Genomic DNA, 27,849 nt, shown 5'->3' on the forward strand with positions numbered 1-27,849 from the left:
CAAGGCTGACTGGTATGGCACGGTATGTAGGAATGCCAGTGTGAAAGCAGCCCAAGTTTTTCTCTGCTGAACTTCATAAAAGGGCACATCCCACCTCTGTTCTGCATAAAACAGGGAGCAGGCTTCCACTTCCCCATTGTCCTCTCTGATCTTCCAGTCCTCAACAGCCACAACAGCATAGCAGTGTAGCATGCCCTTCAAAGAGAGAGACAATCAGTTCTGTACTGCTATCACTTTTAGATGATAAAGGTGTGAAGCCGAAGGAAAGAGGCTCCCACAGTAGCCAAGAAAGGGGAAAGGTCTCTGGGAGTGGTGGCCCCAGGAAGGCAGAACAAATTTACTACAAGTTTTTTAAGATTACTATAAACAACTCAACTGTGTCCTAAAAGTGCCTGGGAGTGGCAGTACACCCATGCTGAGCTGTGTTAAGCCGCCAGCTGCCCCATGCCCAGGCAAGTATCATTGCCAGCAGGTTAACCAACGCCACAAGCAGAAGCAGTTTTACTCGGGATTACATCTTGTCACTGCTGCAAGCTCCAATGTCTGAAATGTGGAAGAAGATGATGATCAGAAGAGTCACCGGGAAAATAAACAAACAACTCTCATTCACATTCTCACAAAGAGAAATAAATTCTTTAAAAGTAATTTGCGAAGGGAAAATTGAGGTGGAATAAAATATTTGCCTGTTGGTCTTAATAGCTGCAGCTCTGCTATCTATTTTCTCTCCCTCTTCCAGCCTGTCAGCAGGGATTGAGTGTTCTCCTGGAGCCAGGGATGGATTTCCTGAATGGTGACAAATAGCAGTAAAGCCTGAAAGTCAATTCGACAGTGAAATCATTATATAAATTGCTCTTTCCTGCAGGAAAGAGATGGATGAAAAATAAAACAAATCAGAAAATAGTATGAAATGAGTAATCTTACAGTTCAGTTATGGGAAGCAAAAAGAACAACCCCAATAATGATGCTGGCTCAGTCAGGGAGCCAGGTGTTACAGGGAGTACACCTGAAAGGAAAAGTTCAGTTGAGGATTTCTGAAAAAATCCCTGGAAACTATATCATTCAGGTGCAGAATGATGTTCCAAAAAGACATCATGAAACTCCTTCTGCCCAGAGCCATAAAAAATAGAGCAGAGTAAGCACAAGCAACCCTAATATTTATTATTATTGTGGAAGTGCACAGGATCCTTGATCTTGATCTTGTGTGGGGGGTGCTGTACAAAAAGTGTCCCAATTCAGAGACTGAAAGCTAAATGAAAGACCAGAAAAATGACATGCATTTGTCACAGACACAGGGAGCATGAACACAGAAAAGCAGTCAGCGTGCTGCCAAGTTTTTTTCTATAGGCCATACGGACAAGGAGAGCATTAGAGAGAGCTCTGAAAGATGATTTTTTCCACACACATTAATAAGGGGTTGGTTGCAAGGCTGGGAGAAAGCGTAGAGATGTTTGAAATGGTAACAAGTAGGTAGTGGAACTGGTCATTGCAAGCTGATCTCAGGAAAGAGCCGACATTCCGGTAATACTCTGAAACAGATGAACAGGGATGGGCTAGGGAAAGATGGGCCTTGAAGAGGCAGGCGTTTGACACACAAGAAAAGAGAGAGTTAGTAGACAGAAAAGAAAGAAGCAACACAGAGCAACGGGCTAAGAACAGTCCTGCATTGTGAGGACAAGAGCTTGGTTATTCAAGAGTTTTCTTTCCCCCTCTTGTTTCTCAGGGGGAGGAGCAGTATTTCAAGGGAGAATAATACAATCATTTGACTGTGCTAAAAGATTTATGGCCTGACTTTACCATGTGTTAAAATATTGATTCTCTTTCTAACATATGCTTTAGATATTGACATTATTTTTTCTGTACAGAAGACTGACTTCTGCATACAAAAGCTGGGATTTCATAGTAGGATCCAGCGACGCTGGGTAAATACGAAGTGACGTAAGTGAAGCACAAGTCTCAGATTTTTTCCACTCAATTAAATAAAGATAGCAAGAGAGACACTGAGCAGTGCGTGGTGGTGAGAAGCTGGAATAATTAAACAATAATATGACAGACGGTGCATTTATGGGCAATTACAGCATGCCTCTGCTGGCACTTTAAGGCACAAGGCCAAAGACTTAAGCGATTCAAACCACACAAGTAGAGCAGTAACCTCCTAGAAATGCCAGTTTAGAGCATCTGGCTTGGGAGCCCAGAATGGGACTTAGACGTAGCCGTAAGAGGCAGTCAGGTCTCCCCATTTACCAGACGTTACTGCTAGAGACAGAGCAGGAAGAACAGGCCCTCAAAAAGCTGTTTCTGTGTCCCTTGGATAATACATTTCCAGGCACTTGTACGTATGTAGCAGTGAAAGACAAATCCTCACGTCTCCTTCTTGCCTTGTGCGTACAGCTTGAGGACACCACTGCATCAAACGACAGATTTAAAATAAATATATTCAAAAAGCTTAACTAAAAGAAATCACTCCTCTGTCAACTCCCTTCCAAAAACAAGGACTGGGTTAAACACCAAGTTATAGAGCTTGAGGCTCTGAAGGCATTTGTGATTCCCTCAGGGTGTCACATGAGGCTTTCGGTTCCTCGCCTTACCCCACCCAGTAAACCCCAACCACCATCCTCCTCCGTCTCTGAAGAAGATGGCTCTGTATCCCATGGTATCACTCAGCAGCTTAAGCAGACAATTGCACGAAATCTGCACATGTGTTTTTGAAAGCACTGGTATGCATTATTCAACACGCGTCACAGTCATGCTGGTACACTACATTTCTGACCTCGTCAGCACATACAGAGGTGAAACAAGCTCTAGATTTTTAGAAAAGAAGAAGAAAAGAGAGATCTGCCTGGAAAGCAAACACAGATCAGATGTTGTTAAAAGCTTCTTAAACTGCCAACAAAGTACTTAAACTCAGAACAGAAAATCACCTTCAAGACGGTAATTCTCATGAGAGTGGCTTTATTTTTAAACACCCCATGTCTGGAGCTACATGATTATACAGGACTCTGAACCAGATTCTTCTTTTTAAAGTAAGGACTTAATTCCAGACTTTCCTGTCATATGAAAAAAATGGAAAACATGAACTTGAAAGGCACAAAAAGTAGAATGAAAATAAAAAGCATTTAAAATGTATAAAGGCAAAAACCAAGCCTCATAAACAAATGGGACTGGCAACATTACTTCACCTAAATGCTTTTTTCTTCTACTTAGTAGGAGATGTTTCTCAAGACTTAAAATAGGGGTTGTTTTGTATCTCCAGGGCTTTCAGCAAGCGGCTGCCATGTTACGAAACTCTCTGGATTCCAGCAATGCACATCTCTGCTGTCTGCTGCACTCGGAGTATCTAGGAAGAGGAGGAGGAAAACAAGCTTATCATTTATAAAATTATTGCTGGTTTTGTGGTTGTGAGGCTTTCTGCAGCGTACAAGAGTAACTTGTTTGTGACATCAGGAAAATAAGGATATGCAACCTAGAGCGCCCCGTCCTCTCTATGGATACCACTTTCACGCTTTCTCAAATAACATTGGGTTTTATCTGAAGGTCAAGTCCCATGACTTTAGGAAGCTGCACGCCATGGGGACACAACTTGAGACCTGGGCATCATTATGCTGTGCGCAAGGATGGTCTTGTTCTGACTTCTCCAGCCACGCGAGATGGCACCAAGACAATGCACTGAGTCAGCCTGGTCCTACTGCAAGTACATGGTTCTTTTCCCAGATTGAAGGGTTTTGGCAAAGTATTTCAGCTTTCTAGCTATTGCTGGCAAGTGGAAAGGCCCATGAGAGAAATGAGTGTATGTTTGAGTATGCCGACCCTAAAAGCAGAAATGGCAAAAAACAGCATATAGCAGAAGAAAAGATCGGGTCCCTCATCTGTAATTGGAAAAGTCACATCTTCTCTTGTTGTTCCTCTTCCAACAAAACAAGGAATTAGGTCCTCTATGCCACGCTTTTTTCCACTCTCAACTATGGCTAACACCGCTCTAGTGAATAAATACCAGCCTTTCTGAAAGCTAAACCTTGTTGCTGTTCTTAAGGCAGTTGGAAAAGTACAATATTAAGCTGCAGACAATGCCCATGCCTCTCTCCTCTCTCTCATCCAGTCCTGAAGGTGGTAACTGTTTTTTCGCAATGGAAAGAGGTGTCTTAAAAGCAGACTTATTAGAGACTGTCAAAAACAGTCTTCACAATCACGCCTGTCCCAGTGCTATCAGCTTGCTGGATAGGCTGACAAGTTGGCATTTGACTAGCTAAGAAAATGGATTTAGCACACGATGCCAGATTCCACTTCTCAGTCACTAAAATGCTCCAGTAACAAACTGAGTTGACCATTGTTTCTTATCACCAAGCAAACAAACCCTGCTGGCAGGAAAACTGCGCTTGGAAAGTGATTCCCTACATGACTGAGATGGGTTCTGGTTGCTGTAAATGCAAATCCTCACAGAATGCTGGACTCCAGGTGGTCATCGGCACCATGAAGGGCACTGTCACCTGCAATTTGATGTCAGTGCCTTGCTTTCGGTTCATTTTCTGTTACTTCACAGGCCATATTTGTTACTGCAGGAATAACTGTTGTTTTCACAGTGCAAGATTTTCAGTCATAACTGGCTGTCTTTTATGTTCACTTTTAGCCACAGCGAAGATGCTGGATCAGTTTTTAAAAACAAACAAACAACTACCAAATTACTGATCTGCAAATCGCATGTACTGTTTAAACTGTCCTGGTCTACAAACATCCACAGTCTTCATAAATCAGTCCCTAGTCCTTTCCCTTCCAATCAGTATGAAATACTAATTGGCACACATACCAGCACACCAGACAAAAGAGCTTTTCCCATTGAAATCGGTGGGAACGCTTCTGTGCACTTCAAAGGGGAGAGAAGGATGTCCCAAGCAAGCCCGTCCATTTTATAGCCTCATCAGTGCCAATCTTCTGACCTGAAAGTGGAATACGTGAATCACAACAGAAACGGGCCAAACTCCTGCACTGCCCCGGACCAAACCTGAAGTGTTATCTTTGGCCGGCTCCACAAATGGCAGGAAGTAGGAGACCCGCTCTCAGGTTCTCTGCTGGCCTCCAACCCAACAAGCAGCCAAGACTTCAAGTGAGGTGGAAGCGGGCTACCTGAGGGACCGTCAGTTTCCTACTCTAGGTTGCCTTAGAGGAAAAAGGAAATCATTCTAGAACAATGCAGACAGAGGTTTTAAATAACTATCAGAGAGGTGCCGCTTACTGGAAGTTACAAGTTTTATCACAGGTCTCTCAACAAACCCCGGAACACCTTAGATCCCACAGCTGACAGCCCACAGCGCAGTGCCTGAGCTAGCATCGAGGTAGAATGGAAGAGAATGATTAGCAAAAATAATTTTCTCCCTCGTTTTACCCATCCACGGCCAGCCCCTGTGTGGCGGTACGCAGCAAGCTCTCAATCCCAGAACAACTCAAGGAATCATCACCGCCTGCTGAGGCTGGGTGAGCAGGATTACCAGCCTTATCTGCCAATCCCCAAGCAAAAGCCAAGGCAGACTGTGTGTGCAGGGCACGCAGGCAAGCTCATTAGCAAAATCTAAAATTACACCACCTCCCAGAACCGGGGCACGCCACAGACACGAGGATGGCCAGGCCAGGCCAGGCCAACCTCCCCCCGCCGACCCCGGCACTCATGGCGGGATTTTGCAAGGAAGCTGCCAAGGAACTTCCAAACCCAGCCCGGTGGTGGTGGTGGATCTCGGGTGCACCGGCCCATCAGGTTTGGCGACATTTAAGCCCTCAGCGTTTAGGAAGAAAGACAGCGGCTTTTACTACTGTTTACATGTTAAACAGTGCCATGATTCACATCGCGAATCCTGAGGCGCTGCCCGAAAATGGAAATCAGAACGCGTACGCACTGGCCAAGCCCGTCTGTTGGACAAAACCCAAAAACTTAAACACAAAAAAAAGAAACACCTAAAAAGTCCCAAAGCCCGAGAGCCGCGGCCAGCAGGAGCGCAGGCCGGGCGGGGCGGGGCTAGCCCCAGCGGCGGGCAGGCGGCGGCAGGCCGCGGGGCCGGGCATGCCCGCGCAGGTTGAACGACACCGCCTCACGGAAGGGCCCGGGACCGGCGCGACTCTACGCGCTCCCAGCTAGGCCGCAGTCACCCCACCGAGCCCCGGGGCAGCCGGGCCCCGCCGCGGCTGGCGAGGAGCAGGACCTTTCGCGCACCCCCCCGACTACAATTCCCAGCATGTACGGGGGTACTGGAGCTGGCGGCGCGCAGTGCATGCTGGGAGTTGTAGTTTTCTGTGCGGCAGGCGCGCCTCCCCCTTCAGCACTGCGCCTGCGCGCCGCCGTGAGGGAGCCGCCATGCCGGACGGGAAGGCTGCGTTCCGGGAGGTGCTGCCCAAACAAGGTACCGGCGGCGGGCCCGGCCCGGCAGCCGGCCCGGCGCGGCCCCGCCGCTCACGCACGGCCCTTCTCTCCCCTCACAGGGCAGCTGTCGGTGGAGGACGCCGCCGCCATGGTGCTGTGCAAGCCCAAGGTGCTGCCCCTCAAGTCGGTGTCGCTGGAGAAGCTGGAGAAGCTGCAGCGGGCGGCGCTGGAGGCGGCGCGGCCGCCCGAGGGGACGCCGCCGGCCCGGCCCTAGCCCGGCCCCGCGGAGGTACCGCTCTGAAGGGGAGGTTGCGGACGAAGCGCCGGCCGGGAGCAGGCGGATGGGGGGCGGGAGGCTCCTTTTCTGGCGTTTTTCGTCAGAACTCCACTTGCCGCTTTCAAGGCCGCTTCAGTCCTGGCACGGAACCGACAGACCTAAGGCAGCAGGAGGGGCACGGCTGGGCTGCTCTAAGTCAGCCCCTACATCCGTCTTGCTCCTGGAAAGGGCTGGGCAAAGCTGCGCTGCACAGACACTTTCAGAGCATCTCAGTGCGAGCCGCGATACTCCTACACAAGTCACTTGTTTTCAGAAAAATATATTGTGTAAATACTTACTCTGGGCTTAATTATTCATTGCTCTTCTACAGATTGTAATAGAGTCATCACAGAACCATAGAACGGTTAGAGGTGGAAGGGACCTTAAAGCTTATCCAGTTCCACGCCCCTGCCCTGGGCAGGGACACCTTCCACCAGACCAGGCTGCTCAAAGCCCCATCCATCCCGGCCTTGGACACCTCCGGGGATGGGGCCTCTACAGCTGCTCTGGGCAACCACCCTCACAGTAAAGAATTTCTTCCTGATATCTAATCTAAATCTTCCCTCTTTCAGTTTAAAACCGTTACCCCTCGTCCTGTCACTACACTCCCTGGTAGAGTCCCTACCCCTCTCTCCTGTAGCCCCTTTAGGTAGTGGAAGGGGCTAGAAGGTCTCCCCAGAGCCTTCTCCAGGCTGGACAGCCCCAACTCTCTCAGCCTGTCCTCACAGGAGAGAGGTGCTCCAGCCCTCTCATCATCTTCATGGCCTCGTCTGGACCTTCTCCCACAGTAATACAAAAAGGTGGTGTTCAGAGATTTGAGTTAAATTTGTTCTGTTAAAAGAAAAAAAGAGCAGGGAGAAAGGAGAGCTTCAGAAAAAATATTTTTAATATGTTTTACCAGAACTTTTCACTTTTCCAGTTACATACAAAAAAAAAAAAAAAAGACGAGTTTGGTACACAGGGGCTAAAACCAACCAGTGTTTTCCCCTGAAACAGATGAATTAATCTTACGACCCAACTCCCATTTTCTTGGGCTCTTTAAAACAAAGAAACAACTATATTTTCTCCCAAAGCACAGTATTTCTCCAGCAGCAATGGAAATGGGATCTCAGCAGCTTAACTTGGCCCTTCTATAAAGCTTTGTGTAAACCAGTGATTTTATGATGACAACACTGTCCTTTAAAGAAAGAGTGGCAGTCAGACATTGATGCAAACAAGGAATGATTAGGTCATAAACATATGGCACTTGAAAAAATAGCTTATTTGAAGGCACCCCCACAGCAGAGTGGCCAGTTGTTCTACTATATACCCAAAGAAAGAAGTTTTCTTTCTGAAATTTATAAAACTATTTAAAAAAAATGATTTGTACCCAAAACATGTGCTTTTAAAAAAAAATATGAACTGTGCTAAGCAACTCTTAAAATTTTGGTATATTATATATGTGTATACATATATACATACACACACCAAAAAAGCATGCGTGTTTGTATATATATAGATATCTACTTTCCCTTTAAACTTTTAAGGCTTCAGGAGTTGGTTCTCACATTCAGTAGCTTTCTAGCTTAAGACGACCTCCATCTCCTTCACTCACAAAACGCTTTCGACCCCTGTAAGAAAACAGAAAGTGTCTTTTCAGTAAGTTCAAAAGTAGCTTTGCTTGTGTTTTCTTATCTATTACTGAGAAGAATCTTTTCTTGGTCTTGGAATCAAATGTGAGATGTGCAAGTTCACCAAGATTAGCTGACATTCTTATCACTGGTAAATTGCTTAAAATCCATCTGAAACTTACATCTAGGTTTATCTGCAAGAAGCTTTTCAAAATTTTTCATTGTTAAGTCCTTTCTACTTTGCTCCCCTTTTAATGTTCACACTTGCAAAAGATCAGAGTTTGAATGCCTAGGAATGGTGTTTTTCTACTTAACTGAAGGCATGTTAAGCCAACAATGCCTCTCAATGTACTAAGAACTGAAGTATAATCAAGCTTTTGTTGCAGCCATGATTTTCAACCCTCCCACACCCCAAACTGGCAAAACATTTGATACAAAGATACACACAAACTCAATGTTGAGTCTGAAGTCCACAAATAGAAGCTGGTTTTGATAAGACACTGACATTTCAAAACCCAAATTCCTCACAAGCTGTCTAGATGGTTTAAGCAGCCAAACAAAACACCCAAACTAGAAGAGATGTGTCTAACAAATAGTATTCCCTATGTGTAAATTGTGAATAACAATTTTAAAATAAAATTTAAAAGTTTACACATATTCCCCACAGGAAATGGAACTTAGGAATTGTATTGTGACCAGTAAGGAGAGAACAGAATACTGATTAGATTACAGTTCAAACAGCATTATTTATGCTAAGTAAACAATAACAAAACAAAAAGCACTATACAAACCATGACAGATATGAAGGGATCAGGCATGTACACCTTACTGCACGTAAGTGTCCTATTCCCTTTTGCCATAAAGGTAAGGATTGGTTGTCTCATCTTAGAACTCTCTTCATGCTATTTGGTACGTTCACACCACTGCTTAAAAGCAAATGTGTTTTCATTTTGTGTTTTCACTGTAGCTGACAGTTTTCCACTGTCACCTGCATGGATCATTGCGACGCCTGATCTTCCATCGCAGTACTGCACTGATCTCTACCAAGCAAATCAGCAACACAGAGGAGAGGCAGGCCTTCATCCTCTGGAGAGCACACAGGCGTGCCGCCTGGCACTCACTAGAGGCTTGCTTTCCTCAAGTATTTATCCCAGACTCCACCTAACAGGTTTCACATCAGTGCAGCTTCTTAATAAACTTTTTACTAGTCCAACCCTCTGTTTCTCCATCCTCCATAGTTTCCAGTTCCCCTCTGTAATACTTTGGTCATAAGATCCTGCTTTCCATTACCTGCAATGGGGACAAAAAGCAGTGCCTTCACCTATCGACAATAAAACAAGTACCTTGAAGGACAGAGGTCTCTCAGGGGTTTGGAGATTATTCCAGCCTGAAAGCATTCCTCTACAAACCGCTCGAGCACAGAATAAGAGTGTGGCACATCCAGGTTAATGTCTGGGATTTCACGGTAAACTCGTTCATAGCCCTGCAAGGTAAGAATTCAAATAATAATCTGGTTATTCTATGATTACAATTTTTTTTTTTAATACCCCTTTGTACTCCGAGGATTTCTTTTTTTAATATAGTTTCATGTACACTATGGACAGTTTCAAAAAAAACCTCAAGCAGAGCAGCTGCAAGTCAGTGGAAAAGCAAGGTCTAATACCAGGCAATTCCATGGTATTACACAACTACCTATCTACATAAAAAACAGCTGAATTTTTAACTTCTTTAGAATCCAGAAATTCAGACAGTACAGAATGTGTATGTTAGCCTGGCTGCTATCACATGGGTAGTAACACAAGGAAGAAAAAGTTAACTATTCTTCCATGTAAATGAACAAAACGTGGCCACAAATCTCCACCACAACAGTTTATGCAGTAAGGGAAACACTGGCGACAACCAGAGATGACTTCATCACTTCCCACCGGCAGTATGGCTGGGTAAATTTTGACGCAAGTCTTTGTGTGGTACCTAGTTTGCCTTGGGACAGAACAGCTGTCCTATATTCATACCTAGAAGCAAAGCCATGGATGACTCCAACTGTGTAAAATATTAGCTTCTATACAGTGTTCTAATTGACATTTGTAATTAAGTAGGTCCTTATTGTACTTCTTCAATTATGAAGAACTACTATATAAAAAGAAAAGTTATATTTTAAAAAAATGAAGCTATATTGCAGCATTTTAAATTATTAGTTTTAACCATTTAATTGCATAAAAGCAGTTGGAAATGCCTGACTAAACGTTTAAATATTCTGTACCTTGCAGTTCTACAGAGAACTGCTGCTCGGAATTCATTTGTACTTCTCCCAGTACATGGCAAGTATTGTACATACATCAGTGACAGATTATTTGTATGGGATACAGAATGACCATGGAGAATTTAAAAAGAGAGCAGCAGTCAACAATAGACTACAAATAGTACTTAAAAGAAGATAAAAACTATACACATTTTGAAAGCCCTTACCCAAAATTCTCTAAATGCTAGACTTACTCTTTTCATTTGGTCCATGGTAATGACAGAAGACGTCCAGAGAGATTTCAACAAATCCAGTATCATTTTAAAGGTCTTTTCTCCAGTTGATTCCAAAACCATCACAACAGCCTATAACAAATCATGCAAGTGGTTCAAGTACATGTTGTGTAAGCACATGAGGTGCAAAAAGGAGTGGATTAGTACGCATTTCTGGGGAGGGAAGGAAGTCCATTTGTTACATGCACTTACAGTTTCAGTATACTATTATTTGAAAAGAAAAACTGATTAAAGATTATTTGGATAAATAGAAATGGTATGGAAAACTAGAAAGGACTAGACAGCAAAAAGCACTGCCTTTCTAGTTTGAGAGACACATGACTATATCCATATGGTTGCTGCAGTACAGATGGCAATTAATTTTGTATCTGTGATTTTAGAAAAACTTAGGAGTTTAAGATCTACAAATCTCCATAACCCCCTTCAACTAAAAGGATTCTGGTTTTCTATCATGAAGGAATTTTCTAAGTGGAGTCAATTTACTGAAGAGAAAAATTTGTAGATTGTGGGAGTTCAGCTTTATTGGTAACCAACCATTTCCCAGTTTGGCAGATAAAAGAGTACAAATGGGAACAATCTCCCAGATACAGCAAAGATGATCTTTCTCTCATATAGTCTGGTTCTTAGAGCACCCATTAGAGTACCCAGGCATCTGAAACTAAAAGGCAGCAAACACCAGAATGAAGCGTGGCTTTTTTTGCTGCTATTCCTCAGCAGAAAATAAACCAAGCTCTTCTTTTTTTAGGAATCAATAATAATCTGAATCCAGCTATTGGCCCAACAAACACAAATTAATTCTGGATCTTCCCAGAGTTAGCAGCAGCTTACTTGTTGCACATTGTGCACACAAACCATTAACTTCACATGAAACAATTTAGTTATTCAAGTCACACCAGAACTCACAACCTGAGCTTCAGATTCCAGTTATATTATTTGCATGCCCACATCAAAACAAAACCAAACCTGTTGGTATTACTGACAATTATTAAAGGGATTCTTGATCTTTTCTTACTTCATATACAAGTTCATGGTGAAAATGGGGCACTTCCAGTTCCTGAAGGCAACGTTCAGCTTCCAGTATATCTCCAGAAAGCAAATACTCCTTCAGCAACATATCAATCTGTTGAATTTTAAAACAAACAAGAAGTCCAACATAAACGAGATACAAAATTTAAAAGCTGTCAACTGTTTTGGTAATCTGTGATCAAACCAGCAGCAAGTTAGTTCCTGAAACTTGCTGCTAGTGTTTTTATAAGCGTAATTAAATTGAGATGTCATCAGCAACCCGAAAGACTGTGTAAGCCAAATACCTATCCATAGTGCTAATACAGACACACAAGCACCAAAAACATTGCTTTATAAGATGCTATCACCATAAAAGGTTAATATGGGTATGATTAAGCTTATCTTCTCCCCCAAACTCCTTTTCCTCCTATCATCTGTTACACTCACAACCTAGAAATTACAACTTTTCCTTTAAGCCTTCCTACTTCAAAGCATGGATCTCTAAAAACACTCCTATTTCTACCTCTATCTCTTTTTCAGTTATTACTGTGCTTTTAATCAGTGATGCCAAAAGAATCATAATAGTTTATCTCGTTTAGCCAGTTTCATCTTGGCTCTTCTAATTACTTCACCACTTCATATTGCGAGCTCTTAAAAAGCTAAGTGCTTAAAAGTTTTGCTTAAAGCGAAAATAAATGTATACTTGCAATACAGAATATTGTACTAGCATGTTCCCACCACTGAGAAATATTACAAAAAATCAACAAAATTATCTACATCAGTTTTTAAAAACTACTTTGTATAAATAAATTATAAAAAAAACCCCAACAACAAAACCAATACTCAGTATCATTTTGCTACACGATATATGTATCTCTTTCCTCCAAACCAAACAAGATAAGCTTAGACAAGCAGTAAACTCTAGAGAGAAGAGTTCTGTAGAAGTCAGTTACCTCTTTAACAAGGTGTTTCACAGACTGCTGGCCACCTCCTGACCCCCACACATTGTCTATACGCTTTCCACCCTTTGTCATGCTCAGCAACACAGTAGCTCGGTCCAGCGCAGCTCTAGAAAGCAAAGTTAGTGTTTTAAAAAGTTATTACAGAACTTCATTAAAAGGCCTCTGTAACTTCCCCTGCTGCCATTCCTCTTTGGGCAAAGCCACCAGATCCCTGGGAAGAGGTCAGGGTTAGCAACTCCATGGGGATATCCGGATCAAGAAGTGGCTAACCATTTTGGTTATACCATGCTTAGGACAGGTAACAGTCTGTGATGACAGCAGATCTGAATCATCTATGCAGAACCTGAAACATCCTCACAATAAAGAGCTTAATGTTTTCTTATGCAGAGATGGATTGTATCTGGGCTCCTCCAAGAATGCAGCTTGGCACGTGTATCTCAAACAAAAGAGGCTTGAGTTGCTTCCACCCTGAAGAACAGCGTTTCTACTGAAATATTTTCTGTTTGGTTCTAAAGAATTATGAAACCTTAAGAATTTAAGCCAAAACAGCACTTCAGAAGGCAAACACGTAGTTGCAAAAAGATGGCATGAACTAGGGAAGCTTGCCAGTTCGTTGAAGGAAAAAAAAAAAAAAAAAAAAAAGAGACCCAGTTAAGCATCCTCTAGCTAAAGAAGAAACAGTTATCCCCATTCCCATACCGGGGGCCAGCCGATAACAAGAACTCTATTCACTAAGACTTAACCAGCAGAAAAAGACCGGACAGGAATTAGCAGAGGCAGCAAAGCATCCCAGATGTGCAGTATGCAGGCTACAATCCTTCAAATCACAGGAGACAGCTGTATAACTGACAAACAATTTTCACCATTTGAACCCTCAAGTTAGGCAGCTCAGCATTTGCCTAGTACTCAACTATAATCATTACAAATGGAACTTTTAGAAGCTACAAGAGTTCAGCACCTCTGTATCAAGCCTGAAACATACACTTATGAGGGAAAAATAATAAGACATGATTGGTTATTAAAATGTCCCTCTTTGTCAGAGATTGCTCCTTCAAACTTCTCACTCTGACATGGAAAACGATTATACTTCTTCATGAATAAAGCATTACAGAGAAAGTCCGGGAAAGCACTGCACAAGCTTCAAACCTTTATAAGGCAAGCCAGTTAATCCCTCGTGTATTTCACAGCATATTTACAGCAGCTGTCCTGATGCTATATTTACTCATTAATCACATTAAAGCTTTTTCCAAAGACAAAACCTTCTATAATCACTTCTTGTTTCAGCTCATTTTTTTTCCACTCTCAAACATAAGCTGGACAACAAACCTGACAAACTGAACTCAAATGTATTAATACATTTTTCAGGCACTTTCAGTATTTCTTCTCTGAGTCATTCTGGATTTTGTTGTTGTCACGGGTTTTATGGGTTTCTTTTTTATCATTAAAAAATAAGAAGTTATAGACAACCACATGATTTATCCTGAAGTCCTAAATTCCTGATCATTGTCTTCGGCATTCAGAATAGAAAACTGTAGCTATATAAGACAGGAAGAAAGTTACCGAGCTTGGACGCAATCCACGGTGCCTTTGTAGCCATCTATGTAAGTACTGCTTAGAATCCCATCTCCAACAGCTCTAGCAATAAACTGGCCCACCAACTGCAACAGAACAGAAGCATTTTTAATTAAATGTTGAATTTCAAAGTAGTTCTAAGTAGACAATTATTACATGCTTGGTTTTCAGATTTTATTTAAATGAGCCATCTCACAGTAAAAACACAGCCTGGGAAATCGCTAGGAGATTACAGACAGTAAGACAATCCATAAATGTTTCAAAATACAGAGTCTATTTCAGTTTACTTGATTGATTTTAGCCATGATTTAAAAGAAAAAGCTTTTGACTACTAGCATAAAACTTTTACAGATATACCTGTGGTGCCTTGGGAGAATCCAACACCAATTCAGGTAGTTCTTTAAGCAGTCTATCAAATGATTTTTCCACATCGGTTTTGCTTACTACTGTCCCACAAAGGTCAGAGATAAGCTTAGATGTCATTTCCCTGTGACTAGCCTTCCCCTCTAATGCCAAGGAAACAGCCAGCACTGGCACGCTGTATTTCATTTCACCAAGGTTTAAGTCCTTCAGCATCTCCTAAATGAGATTTGAAAAACAAAACAGATTAAGACTGATAATTCTTACCATGTAAATACATATTATATAAATATATTACAAATATATAATTATTTATATGCTTATATTTAATGTATTTACATATATGCTTTTGCTCACGTAATGACTCTAACTGCTTAGGTATTCTTACTGGCACATTTCTTGCCAACATCTCTATATTCTCATCTATAGCTAGCAGTTGGATTCCCTTGTATGCTACAGGTTTGCCCCCTAAAATAAATATGTAAAAAGGCATGCGACATACCGAAACTTCGTTAGTATCTCCATGTTCAAAATATTCTTGTATGATTGGTGTTAAAGTTTTTTCAAATGCTCTTTCATCCAGAGGCAAAACTACTGTTTCATAGACGCAATTCTCCTGTTTCAAAATACAACCAAAGCATATACCCTTTTGCAGATAGTACTGTCTCTTACATCTTATGCAGTGCTAATAGCATCAAAATATATAATGTAAATCCTTAATACTTTGGTAGTCAGTATTCTGCCAGAAAACATCAGATTATGTCTCTACCATTAAAGTGTGGACAATGCTGGCTAAACGTCATGCTTCTTACATTTTGAATTTACTCCTAGCTGAATTCAACTGAAAGGCTGAATTTACTGTTAAACAATGGTAAACACTCCAAACTCTAGGATTAGGATTCTGCTGACACCACATGAACAGAGATCAAGGTACCGAAGGGAGAATGACAGAAACTCCTGTCCCAGCCCAGCAGAGTTACTTGTGCCACAGCATAAGATTTAACTTTCAGCATCTTTCCCTGCAAGTGGCACTCCAGCCCCTGACAGCAAGCCTGCCTGTTTTCCCTCTTTCTTAGTGACTGCATGACCAGACAGGTCATAGCACGTACAGATCAGAGAAAAGGCATTTTCAGAATACTTGCGAGTGAAGACATTCCTTAAGGGGGGGCGGGGGAGGGAAGCAGGACGGGAAGAGTAACATAGCAACTCCCTTCTGTATAACCTGGTCCTGCAGAGTTCCAGCACAACCAGATCTCCCTGCTGTAATTCTGTTCCCTGCTCCTCCCAGATTGCAAAAGTAACATTCGGAGCAAAACTACAGATCACAGAAATCTGAACAAGGAAGTTTTCCAAATAATGCTTATTGGAAAGAAGCTTTCCATGATGAAGTACAGCAGAAGTCCAAACCCCTATCCTCCTATCACACCAGTCTCTGTTTTCAACCTTAGAAAAGCTAAGCATACAGAACTTCCATGGAATATTCATTCTTCACTGGAACTTGCTTTTATGCACTCATCAGCTTCACCTTTAATAGCTATCTCTAATATTGTTAAGTGTTGAATTGCAAGGAAAAAAATGATACTGGAAGAAGGTTTTGATGTTCCCACATACCATCCTCTCAGCAGCTATGGCTACAGCAAACAGCCTCTGCTCAAAGGACACCACCATCGCTCTGCTTGTGTTAGACAGAATTTACTTATGGTCTCACAGTTTTATTGACTTTAGTAATCTGTGTTTGTAATCAGTGTTTCCTTTCCTCAGTGATTTAATGTTATAAAGCACCCTCTGCCCAATGAGCTTGACTTTATTTTTTCCCCCGATAATATAGCTGTAAGGTACAATCTTCTACAACATATCCTAAATAAACACATGGCAAACAAAATACCCAGGCTATGAACTATGCACTTGTTTTAGGTGTTTTTACCAAGTTGCTACAAGACATTGGGAGGGTTGGGAATACAGGGAAGAGAAAAATCCGTAAAGGATACTGTCCCAGACTAAACTCCTCAGTTGAGAATGTCTGTGTTGCGTTTTTAATGTGGTGCCTGTTTGTAATATAGAGCAGCACTGCAATATTCACCTCCACGAGAACCAGCAGCGAAAGAAGACAGCTGGGAAAAGGGTGCTGCCTAGGCAGGCACAGAAAGAGAACTCATGGGGTAAGGTCTGTGAGTGTTACACTGCTACACTTCTACACCAGTTGTCTTTAACTAGCCAATGATCCATTCTTAAACACAACAATGAGCATTTAGTACAGCCAGGCTGACATTCACATAACTTACACAGCCAAACCTTCATGAATATAAGCATCACAGCAATTGAAATCAATGAAGGAAATAAAAACCAACACTACAAAGTATTTGCCTACCTGATCATCATCATAATTAGGATCCTTAATATCTACTTCTTCCACATCATACACTTGACCTGGTGTTCCCCAGACTCCTTTACCACCTGCTCCACCTGGCAAAATATGGGACAGTAAGCAAGGACCACCAGTTTACAAAGAATACTTCTGAGTTCAACCCAACATTTTTTCACTTAAAAGTGATTTATCACTGCTTGTGCCCACCTCCTGACTCTAACAACATATGCTGAAAAGGGTGAGTTTGTATGACGTGTTTACACTTTAGCAACCAGTCTTCTCATCACTTTCCAGTTAAGATACTAGAATCAGTATGAAACTGAACAAGAGTTACTGAAGGTTGAAACTGTACTTTCAAATGTAATCATGCTTTAAGTTTGCATTAACAACAGTCCTGTGAACCACCAACAGTTCAAATTTATGTATTAAATTTGCTAAGAAAAGGTACCTACCTTACAGACAGAAGTTAATTGATGATACACATATAACATTTTCTGATAAGAATGCCACCTACTGTTAGCTCCTACTGCCACCTACTATCTAGCACAAAGAACCAAAGGCCTGCACAGAGGCTATGGCTTATGAAAGTGATTCCCAGTTGCAAAAAAGTGAAATTACTCTGTTTCAGACAGAATCTTTATCATGTCTTCACTACATTACACCAACCTTTCTTTGGTAGACCCCTTCCCTTTCCAGATCGGGATCGCCTGTCCAGTAGTTTCCCTTTTGGGCTCGTTGGTACAACAACTCCGATCTTCAGCGTCTCTCCATTTTCACTAACGGAGTCTCCTCTCCCAGAATCTCTAGAAGAATTTTTCCTCAACCGTCTCTTTGCTTTAGCATTTATTTTGGCTTCAGTAATGGAAGTTGCAGGAATCCAATTTCCATTGATTTCAGTTTTTCGTTCCTCAGACCCACCATTTTCTTCATCACCGGAAAACGGAGCATCACTTAGATTCTCAAGTTCTTAAAATAGAGATAGAGGAAAAAAAAAATCTGTTTTAGTTTCAAAACAGTTTTACATGAAAATACCAAAACACATTGCATTTTAAAAGGATTACAACATTAAATAGAACTCTCATTTCCAACTGTGTCAAGGTAAATGATGTTGGCTTCAGAATATGTCTACACATCACAGTAATAAGGAGTTCCTTGTTCCCCTGCACAAACTATCCACAATTTAAACAGAGCATATGTCAGGAGTTGGAAAGCAAATGAATAAGCCATTTATAAACAGGTAAACCACAGAAAACCCCACCCTTGTTAAACAAAAAAACCCAACACTATCGGAACTCCTCAGCACATAAGATGTAAGTGCCTAGTTCTCACTCCACCCACTCATCTCTTGATTTAGAAACAAAAACTGCCAATACAGTAAATTCTTTAAGAACTCACTAATGTTAACAGACTAGTCACAAAAGTGAAATTAATTTCCTAAATCATCAACCAACATTCCCCTCATTCAAGAAATTCCATGCAGCTCACCATCTGGAAAAGCAATGATTTAGACTTACAAGAATACAACATCATCACCACTCTTATATTTTGTTTTTAAAATTGGGGCGGGGCGGGGGAAGGAAGCCATTTAATACAAAGGCTGGGGAGTTTGGTAACAAAAACTCATAGAATAAAGTCTTTTGAAAGAGTGTGATCGCTCTTACTCTCTATGGATTGCCCCTCACTGTGGCTTCTGTCAAGACTGTTTCTAAAACGACCATGGTTTACTCCCCAGCACAATCATATATAATGGGTAACCAGCTTTCTTTCATACCCAACAAAAAAAGCTCTCTTACAATTTAAGGATCTGAAACATCTGAGCACTGAGAAGTGCCATAATTTCACTCTTTTGGGAAGTTAAATGCACATTTAAAATTTGCAGCTAAAGTCTTCAATTTCACAAAGTCAGGATGTCCCCCACCTGAGCTGTATGGTTCAGCAGAATGTCTTATTGAGATCATTAAGAGCTAAAGTCTTTGTCATTTCTTCTTCCCCTTCTGAACCCATCAAGATAAAACAGCATCTGGAGACCTATTTTACATTCCAGTTAGTACCCTGGGAGTCCCAGCAAACTGGAAGACCCACATGCAAAGGGAAGAGCCTCAGGGCTCTGTTACACAGCCCTTCCCTTCCGAAGGATTCAGTAGAGTCTCGAAGATACAACCTATAGCCTGAACCCTAGAAAGTGCAATGACGAGCCACAGAAAAGAAGCTGCTTTTCCAGCTGTGCCAAGCCTGCTTTACAGAAAAGTTCACTGCCATAAACCCAGAATATGAAGAGTATTTTAAATTTGTATTTAATTTAGCCAAATGTATTACTTTGCCATTCCAATACATTCTAATTAGCAACACTCATTTGGCAATACTTCTCAGAACTACATTTTTTTCAGTTCAAAACAGGTTCATGAAAAATTGTTTTGAACGCAAAGTGCACTAATAAAACATTTCCAACCTCAAAGTATTTACCCATATCAAAGAGGATACTACGCTACAAAATGAAGAAAGTTTGATGCAACTGCCTCCTTCATGATCAAAGAAATAACATTTAGACACTAGTGTTTCACAGATGTGAATGCTATAGCTGAACAATAATGCAGCCATTCCAGCCTAAGCTTCATCTTTCTACTCGTTACTCCCACAAAAGCATTCCTTTTATGCTTGCAGCAAGCTAAAAAAGAAAAGCATGCATCATGCCCAGGAAAGGATTCTCACAACAAGCTTTCTCAGTTTGTCTAATATTTTAATAAAACAATGAGAGATTTGCATAAAGGTAGCAGAGGGGAAAAAAACCTCAAAACCAAACAGAACAGGTTTCCTTCCTCTTATTCCCCAGGGAGACCCCATCAGCACAACCAGCTCATCTCAGACAACTGAATTTAAATTCTTCTTCATGCCCACTCTCGCATAAATTTCTCCAGTTTAGACGTGAAATCCGTCTGTCCAGGAACCCCTACTCTTCAGTGACCGCTTACTTCTTTCTCCATTTCCAAAGAAAATGGCCAACAATTAACACAAATCAATCCTGAACCTGATGACGAAGAATAAAAGGGGAGGCTACACTCCAGCCTCCTTATACAATCCTGATCTCAGGTTCGAGACTAAAGGAAATCCTCCACAGGAAGCATCCGTCCCATAAGAACTAGTATTTCTCACTGGGCTACTGAACTATTTTTTATGTAACACTATCACTTCCAGCTGCAACCTCTCTCTCCATAATACTATGACCAGCTGGCCCTCCACTATTAGTTACCTAGTTAGGCTGAAAAAATAGGTTAAGCAAATATACTAGTTTTCAATAGTTTTCTAAAATAAAGCAGTTTTATAAAGAGTACATATAAAATGATGCAGATCTTCCTTTCAGCTCCTCATTTTTACATCATGTAAGATATACACATGCGTATAAAAGCGGTAACAGTGTTCTAGAAACATTAAGACTTTGCTTACCGTATATTAGAAAGTTATCCAAATTGGTCTTATTACCCTGCTATTAAGCCTAGCAAGCACATTTAAAATCTGTGCTTTTATGGTGCTACCTTAATTAACAACACATTCAGAAAGTACTTACCTACACAGAAATTTAATTTGACCAAATTAGGTCAATTTAGATACCTAGCAGTTTCCCACCTATTATCTAAATATAATTCTAAAACACTGAGAAGTAATATACCTTCTTCTACATTAAACTAATTCTGGTTTAAAATATGAGGTCATATGGAGCATGTTGCCACTTCAACTGCATTGCATACCATCTTAACATATATGCAACTTTTTTCTGAAAAGCATTTAAAATCTACAAAAACTCTTTAGTATAGAAAGGTCAGTGCAGATCATCACAAACTTTGAAAGACACAGAGAACAACTTGAAACTTGACTAAGTATCATAAAACACATTCGTGATATGGACAAAACAGTCAATTTCAGGGCAGCCTCTAACACAAATCCAGTAAAGTTTTCTCATGCCAGCCCACTTCCAGTCAAGCTTTTCATCATTTGTGTCCTCTAATTTTAAGCTAAACAGCTACATAAAAGCAGAATTTGTACCTCTCAAATGCACATGTTACTCTTGAGCTTACTTTTTTCTTCACACCAGCACTACTGGAAGTCAGATAATGAGGAGTCCAGAGTCACTAATATTTAGTAAGTTAAAGAAATGTTAACTTTATGATTTTAACAAATTTTGAAATAAACGTAATCAAGCAGGATACTATGATACATACTTGAACCATTTTGCAAATTTTTGATGATTTTTTTTAATCAAAACTGTTAAAAAATTAACAAGTAATACATCTTTCCACAGAGAACACTTCAGGTCAGTTAAGTAAATTTAAATAAAAAACCAAAACCCAAATATAATACTTACCTGTTGGGGTAACATAAATGTGCTCCTTCTCTGTTTCCATAATTGCTTAACAGAACTGACTGCGAAATGTAAAGTCTTAATGTTTTCCCCTCAAGGCCTAAAAAGAAATGGAGAAGGTTAGGGGAAGAAAAGTACTAGACCAATCTTAACAAGTAAAAAGCTGCGAAGGCTTCACTCACAAAATACAATGCAAAAATAGGGGGTTTTTTTAAGTTATAATTAACTATCAGTAGCCACTGAAAAGTTCCTGGGAAAGTAAACGGTGTAACGTGAGACAGCACCACACTCAAACACATCTAAGACTTGATGTCTTGGCAGTTCTCAGTTCTGCTGCTTATAAAGGAGGCACCGGGATAAAAGCCGTTATTTTAAGGGTAAAAGCCCTCTGTATGCAGCCCGTTTTAGTTGATAAAAAACACCTCTATCAATTTAGACCTATTCTGCAAAGCTGTTATCTATATGAGCATACAGTATCAACGTTCTAATTGTATCCACAAGAGAAATGTTCTTGAGGTGAACTATACTGATAAAATGGTACCAATTTATCAAGTTCAGACCAGCCCTCAGAAGACAAACTATTTTTTTGTTCCTCTCCTCGAGAACATTGTGTTTATGTTTTACTGTATGTGTACATACAGCTGTCAAGCTTTCACATCTGTGCTTCCGCACCCTTCAAACACTCCTTACAACCACCATTCAATCTGCAAGGGATAAAGTTGAACACACCTCTTTTTCTGTTACTCTTTCTCCCTCTTCCTAGCAGCTGCTATGCTAGAAACCACCCCATGTCACTGTGAAAGAGACGGCATAATCCATCTTTCCTTTCTGTACACAAAAAATTAAGCAGCTCCATAATTCCCCACATACTTTTTCACCTGCAAAATTTTCACAAATCCCTTTGTAGTCCTGTCAATATTACTGGTATTTGTGTCTGCCCCGTAAGAATTCAGTGGCTCTTTTTTCCCCTTTTCTCATCCTTTGCTGCCCCCAAAACAGTTTACCATTGAGTGGCAAGATTGTGACTCCAAACAATTGCCCTCCCTTCCCCTTTTCTTCTCTTTCCATGTTTTCCCCCTTATGCCCACTTGCCTACCACAAACCTATTAACTGCAAATGATTCATCACAGACCGTTGGCAATAAACTCACTCTGGCTTAGGGCACAGTATCAAACTGTCAAAATCTTGCATTTCCTAATGTCAGCCCAAGCAGTTAACAGTTTTGTGTAGCAAGAAATCCTCCCTGCCCCACACCAGTTTCGTTTTTATTTAGATAAAAAAAAAAAACTTTTTTTTTCTGAGTTACCTCAATCAATCATTCAGAAGTTCTCAAGTGTTCCCAGTCACTGTTGGTTGAGAGCTTTCTTATATGGATCTCGTTCCAATCTGAGCAAACTACCGCTTAAGAACAGTTTTATTCTTCCTAGTGGAATATTCCATCAGTTGTCCACCTCTGAAAAAAGAGGACAAAGAACAAAACCTGTATTAAGTAACAATCATGGCTTTCATAATTTGTAATCAAGTCCTAAATTTCAAGTGGAGAAATACTTTTTTCCATATAGGATCCTAGTTGAAATCTTCCACCTATTGCAATGTAATAAATAACAACACAACTTTCACATGCTGTCGAGATTCAGCACCCTGCTTTGTTTGTAACAAGGACAACAGAATAACTGAGCTTTACGATTCATGTTGTCAAGTTGATTAGAAGACATATTCTCCATATAGCAATGCACCCTCTCATTAACTCAAGCCAACAGGTCTGCTAGATCTTCAGGATGCTGGTATTTACTTTATAAAAAAAATCACTTTGTATTTTGCAGAATTATACCATACAGTATTACCAATCAACTAAGCACACAATTTAAAAAACAGCATTAAAAACATAAGAATAAATAACCCCAAAATCTTATGTTAGAAGATACAATACTAGAACAAAATGGACAGAAGTAAATTTAAGCATCTGCAAAACAAGAACGCAGTGAGCAATCTTAAGATTAATCAGTGATACAAACAGTACTTCTAAAGTAGTTCAGCAGACGAGGGTAGTTCCCAAGTTACTGAAAACCACCAATAAAATACGCTCAGCTCTCTGTACTCACCACCACTGCATGTACTTTTATGTAAACAGGCAATTCTACCCCAGCAGGTAAACAGCGGTAAATTAACGTTTTGGAACAACACACGCTGCAGAAGCAAGCTTCCAAAACTTATCAAGACCTTACACCTATGCAAGCCATCCCTGAGGAACTTCCACACAGCCTACACGATTTTTCTCTTCCCCCTAACTTTAGGCAAACACCCCGCATCATCAGGGCTTCGGAGACCTGCAGACGTCAGCTGTTGCTCCGCAGACAGACGCAAGAATAACCAGGTAAGATTTAGCAGCCCCTATAAAGCCCGCGCGACTGGAAGAAGCCAATGGCGAAGACCTTGGGCCCTCAAGCAGAGCCGTGACTGAGGGCCGTGGGCCGGCGGCGCGGGGCTGCCGCGGGGCCCAGCCACCACACGCTGGCGCAGGCCGAGGAGCCCCCGCACCTCACGAGATGTGCCCTCGGCGGCGCTGCCACCGCCGGAGAAGCTTCGCTGCGCGGCCAAGCCCGCCTGCCACCACCGCTAGCGCCGCGGGACCGGACGCGGCTGGGCAGCGGGCAGGCCGCCTCCTCGTCCTCCTCCTCGCGGCGCCCCTCAGCGACCGCCCCACGGGCCCAGCAAACCTCCCCACACACACACACACACCCCCCAGCAGGAGGGCGCCGCCCCGCCCGCAGGGAGGAGACAGGGCCGCCCGCCCCGCCCCGTCTCTCCCCTCCGAGGCCGCCCCGGACCGTTACCGGCGGCCCGCGGCCCCGCCCCCCCGGCCGCGCGCGCACCCGCCCCCACCGCTGCCTGCTTGTTGTTGTTGTCTTCCCCTCAGCGACACGGCCGCCCGCGGCGCCGCGGATTGGCTGGCGTCCGCCCGCCGCCGCAGCCAATCGACGGGCGAGGAGGCCGGTGGGCGGGGACGGGCTTGGCCCTCAGGAAAAAGCAAAGCGGGACGTGGGGGGGGGAAGGCGAGACCATCTCGGGGGCGTCGGCGGGGAGGGGGCGGGAAGGAGCCGTTCAGTGCAGGGGTGGGACCGCGGCCCTCAGCCCGTGAGGGGACATGGCGGTGACAGGCCTGAAACGACAGACCGCGGGATGGCGGAGAGGGGTTGCACCCAGAGACCCCCTGAGGGGACCGGGGTCTGCAGGCCCAGCGACAGCCTGAGCGGGCAGTGGGGAAGCCCACATGGAGGAGCAGCACAGGCAGCCCTGGAAACCTTGACAGTGGTGCCTGGCTCCCTTTCAGCATCGTGCCCTCCTCTTGTTATTGGAAATCAATATTTTTTTTCCTGAAGCAAAACCATCAGAAAAAATAATGTATTACCCCTTCTTTGTGTTGCTGTCGGCTAAGGCGGGGATTTCAGGCCTTTTGCCTCCTCCTCACACCAGACTCCTCCACCTTCCCCTCAGCTTTGGTGCCAGGGGACGGGCCTTTGGGCAGGGGACACCAGAGCCGCCTCGCAGCTGGCAGGCGGGAGCCCTGCCCTTCAGGATGTCCGACAGGTAAAAGGTGCTGCAGCCGCCTTCTCCGCTGCTGAAACGCTTAACGCTGCCTTTGACAGCATATCCATCCACAGCCTTCCAAACTTCCTACCTTATTTTAGTTTACATTTACCCCGCTTATTCTATATGCACTGCCTGAGGCCAGACACCTAATGAGAGACGACAGTCTCCTTTCACTGTCATGTATTTTGCCTCCATTCACAATGTCTCCTAAAAACTCAGCTAACCCTTTCTTTTCTCTCTGTCATTCGTCACTCCGGAGACCCCAGGCAATAGCAGTCCAGTGCTATGAGAAAAGAATACACACATCCCTTCTGATTTAGTACGTTTGCATTGCAGGATTTTTCATCTGCCAGCAAGAGAATCCTCCTCAGTTAATAGATTATGACTTTCATAGTGGTTTTACGTATTTTTCCAGTATAATTCTACTCCGAATCAGTGTACTTTTGACTGAAGAGCCAAACTTCCCTTGCATAAGAGCCTCTGAATTGGTTTACTGGCCCAGCTCTGCATGAATCACCAAAACTAAGTTTAAGAATTAAAATACCAGTGATCTGCTAAAAGACTCTGCAGCATGATTCCTGTGTTTTTAATGATAAATACTTTCCCCGTCAGACAAATGACAGAAAGAAAATCGTTCTTGTTCATGAAAACACCAAGTTGCAGACATTTTCAAGTTAGGACAGTTCAACGTGTTCACACAGGAGTTTTTTCACATGCGACCTAGAGGCAGCGTCAAAAGATGTTGTTTCCCCATCAATCAAAAAATAATTTCTAGTTTGCTCTTTGCACCTCCGCTGATCAGCACGTACCAGGCAAACCACTACTGTGTCATCACTGAGATTTGGGAAATAAATCCTAGCTATTAACATAGGTCATGGAATTCAGCTTTCTCTGCAAGACAGAAGAGGGGCTTTAAAGAGATTTTGCAGCGAGGAGGAAAGACGTGGCAGAGAAACCAGACTGAAACAGTAACCAGAACCTGCACGAGAGAAGATGCCACAAAATACTGCATCAGTGCATCACACCAATTACAAGTTTTAAAGCACTGTGGAAAATACCTAGAGGATTTTCTGGAAAAATTTAGGACTGGATTACTTTCAAGAGGCCCAAAAGCTGGGTCAGTAATGAAAAGGAGATGAAAACCTCTGAACCATCCAGCACATCTCCAGAGAAGAAAATGGTGTGTTTTTTCTTTCTTCTGCTGAATGTCTCTACTAGCTATTGGGTTATCAATCACTAAAAAATCTTCTCTAGATTTGACTGCATGAACTTTCTGATTTCTAAACCACTGCAACCTGAAAAAGGGCTGATGCGCATGGAAAATTATTTTGTATTTTTCCACTGTATCAACCAGTCTGCTAAAAGATATTGCCTGTTTTTGCCTTCCTAACCTCAAAACTACCGGCAGTATTTAAAGGCAGCTGATCACATGCTAATCTCTAAAACCTGCGTACTCCTTCCCTCCCCCCGCCGTGTTAATAGCAAACAGACCACCAACATCCCCATCAAAACAAGAAAGCGGAATTCCTCCCCCCGTAGAAAAAAAAAACCCACAACTCTTTTGACCGTTTCTGGCCAGTTTGCAGCTCAAGGCAACCTCCCCAAGACCTGCATCCCAGCGTTACCTGCGCCCAGGGCCTCTGCTGCACCGACCCGCGCCAAGCGGGGACCCACCAGTGGCCACCGGGTCCCTTCCACCCCGAACACCGCCGGTCACCTGGAGCAAAGTGCTTGCGCAGAGACAAGCAGGTCACTTTCTAGCCGCCTGCCTTCCTTAGAGCCTTCTGGGTTGTTTTCAAACTCTTCCCCTCCCTTTCTCACATGCTGGCCAAGCCCTCCCGCAACACCCAGGGGAGGAATCCATTGGCTGGAGTTCCCCAAAACGCGTGGAACAGCCCTTCCCCCCCGTCCCATGGCTAGTGCACAATTATCACGGCGGGTCCCCAGCCTGCCCTGGCCAGCTCGCTGCCGGCCTTTGCTTTTCATCAGGGTTTATCTGAGCTGTAGCTGGGGTGACTCACGTAGGTTGTCCGACCTCCAGCGCCAGAAAGAGCAGGGAAGCAGGGGAGGGGAAGCTCTGTTGGGTCAGAAACATCACAGAGCATTTTTGCTTGCGCTCCCCACTGCGGGTTTTTCAAAGTTTTACTTTCTGTTTTAAATATTTTCGATAGGCAGCATCTGTGCTCCTGACACCTCAGCAGCGTTGTTTGATTACAATCGAGTCTGTTACTGTGTCACTTGGAATATAAATTTCCACGCATAATGCAGACAGTAAAAATGCATCATATCTGTTAAATCAATCTGCTCTGTTCAGTTGCCTGTCTCCCGGCCTTCTGCTTTCTTTTCCTTCAGCTTACTTTTATTTTTGCATCTTTTGCAAAGGTGCCTCCATAAAATGAACTGCCAGCATAGCAATCCCATTCTTCATCGGGCAGCGTCAGCTCCAGCTTGAAAGGCTACTAAAACATGCCTTTGCTTTTTTTAATGCCAGGTAATTAGCGTTGCTTTTGAACATCCTCCTGCAGCTCAGTCCCTGGGCTGGGAACGGGGCTGCGCTGCAGACCTGTGTGTGCAGCCTTGGGAGGCGAAGGGAGATCGGCTCCCACTTGCCCGAGCGTGGAAACTGAAGTGTCCCCCACCGCCATGGCTTTGGATAAACACTTTTCTGAACCACGGCTTGCCCCTCTCTATCGTGGCTTTGCAGGACTGGCCCCTCGCATTGCGCAAAAAGCCTTCCCTCTTCGCGTTTCTGAGTCCGCCCTCCTGGCAGAAGCGTTAGAATGGGGTTTGCTTTGTAAAACTGTTCCAGGCATGTCTCCTCCGTGCTGCAGTTGTCATCTGT

General features: G+C 42.9%; 2 protein-coding genes across 8 annotated transcripts; one reads left to right on the forward strand and one right to left on the reverse strand.

Annotated features, from left to right (window-relative positions):
- Positions 1-6,273: 6,273 nt before the first annotated feature.
- On the forward strand, positions 6,274-14,304 carry BBIP1 (BBSome interacting protein 1). 3 transcript variants are annotated; one of them, XM_063338717.1, is made up of 3 exons: positions 6,274-6,380; positions 6,460-6,629; positions 13,153-14,304. In XM_063338717.1, the coding sequence occupies exons 1-2, from the start codon at positions 6,335-6,337 to the stop codon at positions 6,612-6,614; spliced, it is 201 nt and encodes a 66-aa protein (XP_063194787.1). In that variant the 5' UTR covers positions 6,274-6,334; the 3' UTR covers positions 6,615-6,629; positions 13,153-14,304. The 3 variants fall into 3 exon arrangements, with proteins under 3 accessions (XP_063194787.1, XP_063194786.1, XP_063194785.1); XM_063338716.1 differs by lacking the exon at positions 13,153-14,304 and adding an exon at positions 9,234-9,479; XM_063338715.1 differs by lacking the exon at positions 13,153-14,304 and having other exon boundaries at positions 6,460-6,954.
- PDCD4 (programmed cell death 4) lies at positions 7,525-27,051 on the reverse strand. 5 transcript variants are annotated; one of them, XM_063338714.1, is made up of 13 exons: positions 27,029-27,051; positions 22,723-22,869; positions 21,420-21,516; positions 17,729-18,028; positions 17,066-17,160; positions 15,200-15,313; positions 14,695-14,916; positions 14,326-14,423; positions 12,757-12,871; positions 11,811-11,918; positions 10,760-10,870; positions 9,610-9,749; positions 7,525-8,266 (listed from the first exon to the last, which is right to left on the reverse strand). In XM_063338714.1, exons 3-13 carry the CDS (start codon positions 21,457-21,459, stop codon positions 8,206-8,208), a joined length of 1,404 nt encoding a protein of 467 aa, XP_063194784.1. In that variant the 5' UTR covers positions 21,460-21,516; positions 22,723-22,869; positions 27,029-27,051; the 3' UTR covers positions 7,525-8,205. The 5 variants fall into 5 exon arrangements, with proteins under 5 accessions (XP_063194784.1, XP_063194781.1, XP_063194780.1 ...); XM_063338711.1 differs by lacking the exon at positions 27,029-27,051 and adding an exon at positions 26,633-26,797; XM_063338710.1 differs by lacking the exon at positions 27,029-27,051 and adding an exon at positions 23,955-24,142.
- Between the last annotated feature and the right edge of the window lie 798 nt (positions 27,052-27,849).

Source organism: Chroicocephalus ridibundus, chromosome 6, assembly GCF_963924245.1.
Source record: "Chroicocephalus ridibundus chromosome 6, bChrRid1.1, whole genome shotgun sequence".
In the NCBI taxonomy this organism is placed as follows: domain Eukaryota; kingdom Metazoa; phylum Chordata; class Aves; order Charadriiformes; family Laridae; genus Chroicocephalus; species Chroicocephalus ridibundus.